Source organism: Eucalyptus grandis, chromosome 3 (genome assembly GCF_016545825.1).
Source record: "Eucalyptus grandis isolate ANBG69807.140 chromosome 3, ASM1654582v1, whole genome shotgun sequence".
Taxonomy (NCBI): Eukaryota; Viridiplantae; Streptophyta; class Magnoliopsida; order Myrtales; family Myrtaceae; genus Eucalyptus; species Eucalyptus grandis.
In genome coordinates this window covers 3710194-3724370 of record NC_052614.1, presented here as the reverse complement: position 1 = coordinate 3724370, position 14177 = coordinate 3710194, and the positions used below count along the sequence as shown (strand labels likewise).

General features: G+C 40.5%; 1 protein-coding gene across 1 annotated transcript; it reads right to left on the bottom strand.

Moving 5' to 3' along the window:
- Positions 1 to 7005: 7005 nt before the first annotated feature.
- On the bottom strand, positions 7006 to 7814 carry LOC104436145. Its single transcript, XM_010048876.3, has one exon. It carries the CDS (start codon positions 7653 to 7655, stop codon positions 7326 to 7328), a length of 330 nt encoding a protein of 109 aa, XP_010047178.2. The 5' UTR covers positions 7656 to 7814; the 3' UTR covers positions 7006 to 7325.
- Positions 7815 to 14177: the final 6363 nt, after the last annotated feature.

Below are 14177 nucleotides of genomic sequence, written 5' to 3'. Positions count from 1 at the left end.
CTTTTGTACTCTAAACATCAGTGTTTTTCCGTTGCCGGCAACAACTTGCATTTTGCTAATTTTATGCATTATCATGTAGTAAATTAATCTAGGGATGATGGTGTGCCTCGATTAGTTGACTGTAGATCTTCTAGATAACCATCAGTGCACTGTGGAAAAATCCCCTCATAAATCATTCATCAAATTAGGGATGGACAGGAGTTATTCTTTTTGGGAGGCGTTTGTATTATGTGAAAGTGAATATCTCTGAATCTAGCCCCCGGGCTGGTTCTGTGGTCAAGCATTTTGGATGAGGCAGATCCTTAATTGATGCATGACTGAGAGGTTTGCGTACATACATAGATTACTCGAGCTATAAGATCCTACCCCCCATGTTACGAAAAAGAAAAAGAAATCCATCTATGGTGATCACAAATAAGATCGAAAGATATAGCAGCACCAATTTTACAGTGTTTGCTTGGACAATTCCTCGTGCTGTTGCAACTCTAGATGTTTGACTTTACTTACACCGCTAATTCCGTGTTTTAAGACGAGATTGACAGAAAACATCCGACAAAATTGTGTATAGTCAATGATTTATTAGTTAACTGACCAATGAGCATGTGACTTTAAAGACTGGAAAAGAATATCTTGAGCTGGAAAGAGAGAAGAAACCAATGAACTATCAGTACCTCCACCCCGGACTTTGACTCTTTTCTGCCATTGAACAGACGAAATGAAGGATTCGTGTTTTAAATCCGAAGCAGGGGACTTAAGATTTAGATTAGAGCAGAAAGAGTTAGCTTTTTGCATCGAATCTTTACTTGATCATCTGGAGGAGGTGAGTAGGCTAGAGAAAATGGAGGAATGGACAACGTGGCTTCTTCCTATCTTGGTGCCTTTTGCATAAGTCTTGCTTTTTGTGTTCATGGGTAAATGAAGACCAAAACCAAACAATTCTGCTGAGGAACCAATAACCACTTTAATCAAATGATCCTGCTTCTTCACTAGGATGCAATTACGACGTTTTCTTGAGTTTTAGAGGTTCAAATTCTCGAAGGGGCCTCACCAGCCACATCTACCAAAGACTTGTGATGTCAGAGTCCATCGTTATCTATTGTGTTGGTCTTTGTGAAATGGTATTTTTATTTGATTAGAATTAGATCTTAGTTCAATGACGATGCATACCATGCTTTTATTCATGAAATATACTCATAACTGTACAAAACTTCATCACATCTTTATATTACATTGCTAATGGAAGTTCACCGGAATATCCTAGTGAGAAGCAGCTCATAAGAGCTATATCTCAATGAACAGGAAGATTATCTTGAGGGTGATCACAGCATTTTCAACACTCCCTTCTGATTATGATCCATGAGACTGAACTTTTCTCCAATCCATAGTAATAGTATGTGGTTGTTTGGATATGTAAATACCGTTTGGCAAAACTTACATTTATAATGGGCTTTCACTATATATATATATATAATTTGAATATCAAATCCGGTGGCCCGCTAACCGCCGGCCAATTGCCAGACGACTAGATCTGACCGCCTAAGGTCGTGACCTTAGGCAACGTTGTCATCTAAGGTTGTAGAGGCTAGATTTGGCCGATCGCGCTAGTGCAGGCAGCATCGCCTGGCTTGTGCATGCCAAGGGATGTTGCCTGGGCTGCGTGACCTCAGTTGGCGTCACCTGGCTTGCACGACCCAAGCATCACCACCTGGGTTGCGGGTCGCGCCACCCTAGGTGGTGGTTACTAGGGACGCGTGACCCCCAGGCAGTGGTAGCGACTACCAGAGAAGCCCAACTCACAGGCGGGGAAGATGAAGACGAATGGGGAAGAAGATGAACGGTGACACGGATAAACAGTTTGCATTTCCAAAATGTCAAATGCTTAAAGTAGGTCCATACTTGCATTGGGCTTTCAGCATTGGGAATGTTAATATTTGGCCAATGAGCTTTAAAAATATTTGTTAAATGCAAAATATTTTCCCCAATGGGCTTTGAGGGTCTAAAGCTCCTTGGGAAAGCCGAACCAAACGGGGTCGTAAAAGGCACCAACAGTTAAGTACATTGGTTGTTAAGTTCTTCATCAGCAAATACTTGACATTAGCAATGGCATACTAGTACACGGAAAAATATAGTCTAATCATGAACATTAGGGTATAGGAATCCAATCTTCTCTACAGATTCCAAATGCATTTGCGCATCATAGTTGCAGGCAAAATGCGGGGTTCAGCATTGAGCAACAACACGCTCAAGTAAAGATGACCTCATACCGAATATTTGTGTTGCACTCGCTGATCACTTATTAAGAGACCAAAGGTGATGCATTTCTGAAGTTAAGAGGGACAAGAGCAACGGCATCACTTCCCAGGCAAACAAAAGAGGAGCTGCGATTTATAAAAGAAGCAGGTGGAAACGAGAAGTAAGGTAAAGTATATCCTTCAACGATTTGACCGCATATGCTGCCAAAATTCCTGTAAAAGTATTCCCTGGAAAACATATAAAAGACTGCTAAATGTTGCGAAATCTTTTTCGCACTCTCTGGGAAGCATTTGTAGGAACTTCTTCGAAAATTTTGCTTCGAAGTGTTCTTGTGCAGTTAGTTAAACAAAACCAAGTTTGTCAAGGAACTTCTTCATTCCTAGACATGGAACTTCTAGCGAGAGAGAGAGAGAGAGAGAGAGAGAGAGTTAGGAATTTGGTCTACCATCTTCAATCAGCATCTGAAGAAAACCTCTCTCCCATTCGGTTTCCCAGACACAAGTTGAATTGAGGAAACTGTATAATTTGTGGGTAACCGATCCTTTTTCTCCTTTTCGTTTGTGAGTTGCTTTTTCTTGTTTTCCTATTCATCGAACAATTGCATTCTCTGGCATGCATCATGTGTGGCAAAGTTGCACTGGACTTGGCAGAGAGCCGTAGTCCCACGTATATGAAGCCCTTCATTACTTTACTCTGTTCTTGATTATAACTAGATCTTCCAGTTCACAAATTGCAAGACATATTTGTATTGGATTGAGTACTTTGGTTTTATACTTAGCCTCCATTTGTTTCGCAGAAAATGTGATTCTTTTAGAAAAAAAAAAAATTAAGAAGGAAGATGACAGTATTTTCTAGTGCTCGGCTAAAGTCATCAAAATGAATTTCTATCTGTTTGGAATAGAGCCGGCTACTCATTTTATGAATTAGATTTAATGGGCCAAATTCGGCGCAGGTAACTCTTTTTCTGTAAAATGGGCTAAACTGAGTCGAGAAAATAATTAAAACCTGAAAAACATGTCACGACCCATTTTAACCAAAGGCCGAATAACTTGGGCATCCTCACGAGCCTCTCTACTCCCACATCATCATAATGTCTTCTAATTTCTTCGCGGAACGAGTTTAAGAACATACCACAATTATCTGGATAAGCAAATTCAAGTCGTATCTCTTCCTTAGCGGATCTCAAGACACAAAAATAAAAATAATTAAACCTTAGGTTCCGCAAAATGAGAATATCAATTCGAAATCACCTAAATCCAGATTCATCAGAAGATGGATAAGACCAAAACGTGGACCTAGAAGTCAGACATATATCGACTATGCACCTGCAGAGAAGAGATTAACCTCCTAAAAGAAGTCAATCAAGGACATGTTTGGTGCTTAATGATCTTTTCATTAATAAAAAAACAGCAAGGCATTAATTTAAACCATGCCCAAGTGATTAATATTTGCTACATCAACATTCGATATCAGATCTGGCGCCTTATTCGAAATATGTTATCGATTTATTACTTTCCTTCCTAGAATTACAAATCTTTCCAAATAACCTGTTCCCAGAATTCGTAAAACCGTATGGGAGCAATTTTCACTTCTTTCCAAGAATGACGCTTGACAAAAAAGATCTTAAGGAAAGAGGGCCCACAAAGTTGCAAACAAATGTAAATGCAATTAATTGTAACATAATAAATGTTTTCAATCACATATCACCAAACAAAGAAAACTATCCATTCTCTTGAAAAATTATTTCTCGGAATTTCTTTATCATGAAGTTTTCTCCCAAATAGCGCTCTAAGTTAATCACATAATTGTGGTGTGGACCACAAATACGGAAGGAGGAAAATTGCTAACTCTTTTCTGTCAAATGAAAATTACTAATTTGAGTACACTCATTTGCAATCCCTTTTTTTCTCACCAATCACTTGAAACAGGTTTCCTGACCTGTTGAATGTCCAATATAACCTCCTAAACTTTTTTGTTAACTGTTTTTTTCCTGATATTTTGAGGACATGTGGATGCTAGGTACAAAAATAATATATTACATACCAACAACTTGATCCGATTGCAAGTCTAGTAGCATGCCTAAAGCGCTATGAGGAGTCTAGACAAGTAGTTTTCTACAGGTCCGATATGTATATTCTTAGCAATATTTTAAAAAATAACTCCCATCATTATTACTGGCAAAGATGCATGAAGCTTGAGACTTTTAATAAATTATAGTGTTGTCATCTCTGCTGATGTCCCTGGCAGGACTTACGCGGAGTGAAGGCATGAGATGCACAAATTTGACTGATTTTCCTGATCTTGCCTGGAGAGATCAGTTAAACGTGCAGGTTGAATTTAGAAGAAGCGAGTGTTATCTATCCTCCGATGCTTTTGTTGTCTCGAGGGAACAAATGAAGGATAGCCTGTCGCCTCTGATTTCCTATGTTTCTGCTAGTTATTTTCCTCCATCTAATTACATCCAGCAGTCATGGTGGCTCTACTATGGATCATGATGAAGCTGCTTTGTTAGAGTTTTCTCTACTTTTGACTGGAAAGGATGGAGGGACCTTGCGAGTTGCCGTTGACAAAGATGAATCCACCTGTGACTCTTTCTTGGCGAAAGACATCTTGTTATGTCGAGAGCAACCGGAATGACCGCCCATTGCTTTATGCAGAGTGCAACTGCAGTTTCAGTGATAAGGCCTTCGTTCAATTTCCATGTCATTCAACGACAAGCTTCCATCGAGGACACACCGGAGAGTCGTTTCAGCTGCTATAAGTCTATTCTTCGTCCTTCCCTTCTTTTCTGTCTCTTTGATTGTTTTGGTTTTGTTTTCCATCAGTGCAGCTTCCTTTGGTGATCTCGAATGTCCGCATTATTCACTGATTTATATAGGACTAACAGAGCTGTGCATGTCAGTGAAGCCTAGGGAGTTCTCTAGAAAAACAAACTCTTTTTTGAGAATGTCTAGAAAAGTTCGTAGCCATTGGCACTGCCATATTAGTTAGGACATGAAAGTTGTCTCTTTTCCTCTGAGACGATTCCAGGCCTAACGCCTGGCGGCTAGTCGAAACTGTCTCCATAGAAAGATTGAAGAAGGCCCTAGAAAGCGAGCTCGGCCCCACTTAGCTCGGCTTTGAAAATTTCACTGATAGTTGGAGTTCTATGCATAGGTTTATCCGCAAATTGAGTTCTCACGACCTTGTTCTGTTGACGTTTTCTTTGGTTGTTTAGCTTTCTCGTTCTGCTTTGAAGCACTCGGTTCTTGTTGTGCAAACAATGTGAAGGGAGGAGATTTCTCGCATGAAGGTTTATGTTTTTGACAATGTTGCCCCACTAGTTTTTCTTGTAGTTTGTACATAATTCGAGTATATCTTCTTTCATTGAATTTGTGGCGGCAAACACTTGGAAGTTATTCTGACCTGTTGAGAGCAGAAAAGGTTATTCTGATCCATATTGAGACACAGATTAGCAAATAATCTGCAAATTATTAGGATCCAAAACATCAAGATTGACCTTGTCTTTACTTCTGGTAAATTAGACTCTGCTTGTCATTGAACTTATTATTTACTATGATTAGCCCTATTTCCTGCTCGTGGTTGCCGTTGACAATTAAACTTTTAAGAACGGTCGGCGACATTTGACAGAGAAAAATAAACAGCAATACATCACAAGTAGTAAATTTTTTCACAGGTGACTCATAACTTTCTTTATAAATAAAACTAAATTTCACGATTATTATTCTTCCACATGTTTGATAACTCAAATTGTGGTTAGTAGTAATTCATATAGAAAAGCAAATCTGAATTATGCTACAAAATATCAGTTTTTCACCTTAGTTAGCAACTGTCTATTTCAAAAGCAAATTTCCTCCCGTCGGTGATGTGAGTCATGCCATCTTAGAAACATTAAAAAGGCAGTAATTTGTGAAGGTTCATCAGTTACAGAAACGATAACGCAATCTAGAGCAATGGTCAAACATCTGTACGCACCCAACGGCTCCAAGAGAGCTACTTTAAATTTGTCTTTTTGGGTGGTCACCTGACTCTCTTCTTCGTTTGGTAGTGCGCTCATGTAGAGACAGCTTGGACTTGATCTGCTTTTCGGGCTTGCGCCAGCATGTGATTCATACAGTTGAGAGAAGAGAAGACAACTCAGAGTTCTCAATTTAAAAAAAAAAAAGGCTCGAAAAGTCGTGGACGGTCCATCCTTTTTCGAAGGAAAAGAAAAGAAAATTGGCTTGGAACCCACTGAGAGAGACGTCTTTTTGTTTAAAAAAGACCAGGGAAGTCCAGCTTCATATTTCAGGGCAAATGCAATTTGAATTGAATACTGTTCGGCTGCATCCGCCAGCAAAGAGCGACCCACATGGCCTGCCTGCCCGCCCCTCTTGACTCTCGTTTATGCATGCCACGCCATTTGTCTTTCTTGTCTCCATCTCAAGTCTGTTGGCCTGCACTTGCTCAGATCAATTGACCCCGCCAAACATGGCACGTATTTTCTTCCCCCTCCTCTGATTTTTTTCTGTCTAGATCGACCCCCCATAGAAAAAGGAATTTGGCGTGATGGGTCATCATCGATCAAGCAAAAGGAGATGAATCAAGACGATGTGAAAGGTGTGAGACATGCTCTGAATCTGTGTGAGCAAAAAGGACTGGAATTGAATCCATGCCAAGAAAAATCTCAGCCTTTTCTTGCGATCAGATTTTGCATCCAGAACAATCTTAACTCCTTTCACGCAAAAGAAGATGGAAGAACGGGAACAGGAATTTGGGAGAAAAAGTATGGCTCCATTAAGATCACTTTGTACATTCATCGTCAGATGAAACTGACTCCCACCATATCAACAGATGAACATTGCAATCGCACCGATTTCCACCCAGACAACACCAGAGGACACCACCATGTCTATAGATCATGTCAGATTTCTCTAATTCAATGAGGGGGCTCTTCTAAAATTCCTAAGCTGGTCACGAAGAGATCAAAACGAATGAAGCAAACATCGAGATCATCAACAACAACGACCCCCCATCTCATCTACCAAGAACCAAAAGAAAAACGACCGAAGAGAAGAACCCATAAAAAAAGATCAAATCTTGAGACAAAACCCATCATCCATCGCCCTGTCTAGATCGCAAGGACCCGCCGCCTGCGGCCTCCCCACGACCGGGGACGACGACGGCGACGAACTCGCGGAGGCCATCAGGACGAGGGACCCCTCGCTCCACGCCCGCCTGATCGGATACGACACGCTCTTGCCCTTCCCCGTCGGGGGACGGGGGAAGTTGCTGCCGGACTTCTTGTGGAGCGCGCAGCCGCAGTTCCGGTGGTACGGCCGCCTCTCGATCCCGGAGTCGCACCCGGAGATGCAGCCCTCGTAGACGCACCGGAGGAGGCATTCCGCAGCGCCGGTGGCCATGGCGTTCCCCCTTCTTCGCGGACGGAGCTCCTCGTCGGAGAAGGAAGGGATATAAAAAGAGGCCGTGCCACCAGCGCCGCCGCGAGCGGTGGGCCGGATCTCGGATCTTTCTCTGTTGCTGTGGGGGCGTTGAAAACGGGGAAAGATTCGATGGGAAATGGCGAAGGGTCGGAGTATAAATAGAGGGTGGCCGAGGTGGTGGGGTTGGGGCGGGACGAATTAGGTGCGCGCAGAGCTGTACAAGTGGCGGCGAAAAGGGGACGTGCGAGCCGTGTGTGATGCGCATTGCTGGGGGGGCCTTTGCGCGTCACGAAAAGATAGTGTGTGCTGCCCTCCTCTTTGAAATTTTGTACGTGAATTTCGTGGATGGAGATGGGGTAAAGTTGGAGTTTTGAAAAAAAAAAAGTTTATATGATGTTAGGCTAATTGATTTTTTGAAACGCGAGATGATGTTCCCATTTTCGAATTGAAGTCATAGATCATGATTGATTCGTGTCGTTTAAGCAAGTGAAAATTTCGGATTTGATTTATTCTATCGAGATCAACGCTCCTTGTGATAACATAATATGTTGGTAACATAATTTATTTTGGATTTTTTCTATTCATGAGATTTTCAAATCTAATTCTCTCTAAAAAAAGGAAAATAAAAAAGTTATACCGATTGGTAATATCGTTTTCATGATTGTTTTCTGAATAATGAATCTCCCCATGCATTTTCTTAGCTAGTTTAGCTCGAGTCATTCTACTTAAGTGTTATCAAGTTTTGGAAATTATTCACGGCTTAGAAGGACCCAAGGGACGGCACCAATCTTTTCTTTAGAATTTTAGGTGATTTCGAATAGGGATAACTTGTTCCCAATCTGATTCGATCCAATAAAACTAGTTATTATTTTTTTCATATTTCATCAAGATTTACTATCCAAAGCATGATCATGAACAAATTTATAGCTCAAGAAAAATTCTATGTTTTTATCTAGATATCTTTTTATCCAATTACAAGCTTCTATTTCCTCATAAACAGTAAACTAAACTCAATATTTTTTAAGAAATAAATAAATAAATAAATAAATAAATAAAAATATATATAGTTGATCTGGTCCGGTTCCCCTTTGATACTGGGAAGGAACCAAACCGACCAGTTCGGTTCAATTCAGACAGTTTCTAATTTGGGTGGTATGTTTTAGATACATCTAATGTTAAAATATCATATGATCATCCATTGAACTCAAGTATAAAAAAATATCTTATCTCGTGCTCACAAGAAGCTATACCAATGAAATTTAAAGATCATTTGAAGATTTTTTTTCGTAAACGGTCATGTCATTTTTAGCACTCCCCTATTTAATGATATCGAAATTTTCGGTTTTAAGGTACACATAATGAAGAGAACGAGATATTTCTTGGTCGGTGCTCGTCGATGTCGTCATGACTGTCTCTCAACCATTGATAAATTAGCAAGGCTTGGCCTTTTTTTGTTCTTTTTTGGTCGGTAGCCTTGGCCTTTTGTTAGGCAGGTCACAACCTCACCATAAAACCCTGCCGAACTCCATTGGCGACTATTTAATTTCATTTAATGCCCACCATTTTAGCTCTACGGTCCCTTGCCTAATGGTGAGACTATGCTTTCTTTTGACCAAGGTCCATGGAAGAACAAAGTAGGAATGATCGATTCCCGATCTGATCTAGTTCCCAACCTAAGAATTATGAACTAGACCAAGAGGATTGATTCAAGTAATTAGGGGTCGGACCGACCGATTCAATTCGGTCTAATGGAACCAATCAATTAGCAAAAAAAAAAAAAAGAATTGTTACTATTTTAAGGTTTCTTGCTATTTTTAAAATGTTAAAAAAATATATTAAAAAAAAAGCGTCGGTCGAATTCCTTCTGACTTGGGAATTGGAATGATGTCCCCAAAAAGCGAACCAAACTGACTGGTCCAGTCCAGACATTTCCCAATCTAATGGGTCCAATATGCTCACCCTAGGACAAACATAATGAATAGCCTCTAAAAACTATCCTAATATATCCATTTTTCATCTCATGGTACGTCAACTATTACACATTGATTGGCGATTAGTTTATAAGTGCTCTATGTACATGTGATCTTTCCCCTTTTTCGAGCGCATCCACCTTGTTAATCAAATTCTACATGTTACTCCTAGTTCAGTATATGCGATTTACCCTTTTGAGTTGAACTTTCGAATACATTAACCAGTCATAATCTCATAAATGTTGACATAGGTGAAAGCAACATTAGTGGGACTTTGAGTAGATCGGAGAAAGATTAGCGGATCATCGCAATTAACCCAAAAAAAGGACCCTATTTTCTTGGGAGTCTTGCCGTGGATTGTCTTTGGCACGCCCAACATGTCAAATGGTTCACCATGTGTCATGGGGTCTCTCGTCAAGTGCGCCGCTTCCTACGGCACGTGACCGGCCAAGGAATGATATCGCAGCCTTCCCCAACTGCTGCACGTGCTGATAATTGCGGAGGAATCCTTTCGAGGCGAATCAGTGAATTCTGATTGCTTGATTAATTTGCAAGTATGATTCCCAATAAAAAAGGATCTAATGGTGATAGTCATTGGGATAATTTTGTCTCTCAACCATCCATTTCATTTCTTTTTTAGTATGGGGTTAGGATTTGATGTAGGTAAAATTCGTTACATTAAAGAGATTTATGTCTAAGTTACGTGACTTGATCTCATCTATACTTTTAGAAAGAATTTGATGTAATCCGAGTAGGAAGGCCATAAGGAAGCCGTTATTCCAACCTCCATTCCTTATTTTCCTTATTCAACAAGCATTTTGAGAAGGATAAAAGAACTGACATTTCAAACTAAAAGAGCTCTAATTCACTCGAACCCTCTATTCATGTTCTTCTTGTACAGTCGAACATACCTTCTTCCGATGCATTCTTCTGTCCAACCTAATATAAGAATTGAAATGCTCATTTAAATTATATGAATTCATCTTTTGATCTCATTTGTCGTCTCACTTTCCCTTTTCATCTAGCGGTTCCATTTCTTTGCCAAACATGTTATGCATCCACCATTAATCCATGATGATGAAGTTCTATGCCTGAGGCCCAAGCAAGAAAGATCCAATAACTTATATTTGAGGCCCATATATACTATAGAACTCTAAGCTTAAGCTCTAGTTGGATTTGAAATATCGGTTTTTGCGAATCACAATAGTTAAAAGCAAGAGTGTAAGATTAAATTTCATTTTTCACTTGATTAAAACTAAATAAATAAACCTCCTAATCGTGAGATATAGCTCTCTCATGTTTGTGTGTGTGTTTTCTTTCTTTCTTTCTTTCTTTCTTTTTTGTGTCATTATTTACACCAAAAAGTGACCTGACCATCAATATGGATAGACACGTAATCAAAACATGAAAAATCAAGGAAAACGGGACCCATTGTTAGCGACTAAAATAGGTATCGATGTGTTGGTACACATCAACAATTGTCACTGGTGGCTTGTTGATTTACAACTCAACAAGAGTGTTGATAAAAAAGGATTGATGAGTGACCAAAGTGTTAGAAGGTTGAACACACAAGGAGCATAAAGATATGGTCACCAATTCAAAGTTATTGAAAAGTAAAGCAATTGGGATCGTGAAACAACTAATATACATTTTGAAAAGAATAACTATGCAAACACTATATTATGGTGTCGTGAGAACATAGACACAAAACTTTAGGAAGGAAAGGGAACATGGAGGCAACAGCTTAGAAGCGATTATGGCATGATTACTACCATCTACTAAAGGCTCCTCGCACAAATCAAACAAATTTGTTGTCATTTGGTATCTTTACTTTCCTGCGCTGTATTTTTATTTTCCATATTCGGATCGTCAATTAAATTTTAGCATGTTTCTTAATTGCAGTTTCTAAATTCATGTCATCAATTAAATTCTAACATATATCTTTCTCTTAACATACTCAAGCTTTTTTGTTGATTAAATTTTGGCAAAGTTTCTTTATATTCAGTTCACTTGTAATATTTGCAGATTCCTAGCCTAGTTATTGTTTTTCTTATTTGCCTAAATATTCCCTATCCAGAGTTAACGTAGAACCTGTTTTTTTTTTTTTTTTTTTTAAAGGGTAAGAATGCAGAACCTGTTTTCCTCTAATAAAATTAAAAAACTACCTTTGGTAAAGCCTATTTCATTGCCCGAGAAATTCCGGCAAAACAGTTGCTCTATTGTGTCTTCTAATAATTAATTTGTAAATCACCATACATTGTGGATGGGATAGTGATAGACTGTTCTTTCAACTTTTTTTTTTGGGACCTTTTTCTGTGGATTCGAGGTCCGATTTCCAATTGAATTTGAACCTTGAAAATCTTGTCAAAATGGGAAAACGGTAACTATTTCTTCCAAGTTATATCAAATTAATTTTGTCGCTTTTGATCTTACTTCATCGGCCATTGTGAAACTAAAGAAGACCCACTTGAAAAAGAAATTTGATTTCACATTGGAAAGTGCACAATGCAATCACTTCAAAGAATTATTGAGTAACTTTCTTCAAACCACGTTGAATCCTCTCCCATAATTATCAACTAAGGCCCTGTTTGGTAACCATCCAAACATGGCCAAGTTTTGATTCTTTGTTTCCGGAATCAGTTTGAGCCTACAATCGAGTTTGGTAAAATTTTTGTTCTCGAGAACAGTTGGGAATAGAATGAAGAACAAAAAAAAAAGTTGATTCTTGTTCCGGAACGAATTTGAGAATCAAAATCAAGAATTTTCTTCTTTCCTTCGGCCATCTCGCGACCGCCGTCCACCACCCCGCCACCGTTCGCCGTTCGCCGCCGCCGTCCGCTAGTCCTGGCGAGCTCACCGGAGGCAAGCCTAGCCACCGGCGAGGCTCGGCCTCCCAGATCTGGCGAGGCTGAGCCTCGTCGGGCCGGGCGGGCCGAGCAAGCCTTGCGACACCCAGCCCTATCGGTGGCCAGGCGAGGCTGAGCCTCGTCGGGGCTGGGCAGGGGCTGAGCAAGCCTTGCGACACCCAGCCCTATCGGTGGCCAGGCGAGGCTCACCCAGCCTTGGCAAGGCTCGCCCGGCCACCGAGGCTCGCCTTATGACATCCCGATTTTCGAGCTCGATTTCGATTGGTTAAATTGGGCATTTCATCGACGTGGCTACAGTGTTTTCTCGAGTTGGCCACTCATGAGATAACTAAATTAGTTAGGTACGCTATTAAGAACTTTAAGGTAGATAGGCGAGAATTCGGCCATGAATCGATTTCTCGACCGTGCTCATCTTTAGAGATTTTTTACGGCACGATTAAAAATCGAATTAAGATCAAAGATAGACCGATTCGACTGAGATGTATGACCGATCATGGGTGACTCCACTAAATTGGAAAACTCTCGTCGACTAGCACTAATTTGATCTTACTATTGTTTTGGTACCCTTGTGTCCGTATTTGAATCCTAGAGATTTTCACGATAATCAAGAATTGCCAATGTGTCGAGTGGGTTCGTCGTGGCTCGAAGAAAATCGACCACGGGTCATATGTCCTAAAAAGTTAAAACTACCCCGTAGTCAGGTTCTGTTAAAGCGCGTCTGAGTGAAATTAACCGCCAATCTAAGTTCGATTTCAGAAATTGGAAGTTTTATCATATCGCATGTCATTTTAAGAACATCAAATTAGTCTCAGAAGATTTTTCGGAGATTCCGAGATTTTTACGGAAAATCGTTCGGACGTCACGAAAAATTAACATAAATTCGTTTGGACTGAATTTAAGAGAGTTTGGACTTTTAAGCCAAGCCTTTGGGTGTTGGGTAGCTACTGAAAATTCTACGGAATTTATCTTCATCAAAATCGGACTTCGATTTAGAGATTGGGTGGATAAATTGAAGATTAAAATTGAAGAATTCGGATATATGGTAAGGGGAGCATATTTTGGCATCAATATTAGATTTATTGGTGGAAAATTGATGGGAAAGTATTGGGGACCAAGCATTTATGTAAGAAGATATTTTATTTGACTTTGGGTCCATCCTCATCCATTCCTTTCCACCTTCTCGAGCAAGTTTCACTCGCCGACTTTTCCCCCTCCTTTCTCTCGAGCGACCATCCCCTCCATCAATTTTCCAGCAGCCTTGTTTTCTTTCTCTTTGCATTCGCTGCTCCCATTTTTAATTCACTTTCTCTGCAGCCCCATCTTCGTTCAATCCCCCACCGAAAACCAGTTGTTCCCCACTCACGCTTCAGCCCCACTAATCCCTGCTCACCACCGAAGCATCCCTCTCTCTTCATGCCGTTCCACCGAAGTCCCTTGCACCTTCAACGAGTCCAACGCCAGCGAGCTGCTTCCTTCGTCCATCTCCACGTCGATGCTGCAGCTCCACTTCGGTCTTGCCACGCCAGTTGAAGCCCAGCGAAGCCACAACAGCCCACGCCTCGGTCAGCTCGGCGATTATCTCAGCGAGTTGTTGACTCCTCCACGCGTCCGAGTCACCACCAACGCAGCTGCTTCACTTCCTCCTTGATGATTCCTTCGCGGGC

Bases quoted from the DNA above. Each gene is read 5' to 3' on its own strand.
- LOC104436145 (XM_010048876.3), bottom strand. From the start codon at position 7,655: ATGGCCACCGGCGCTGCGGAATGCCTCCTCCGGTGCGTCTACGAGGGC.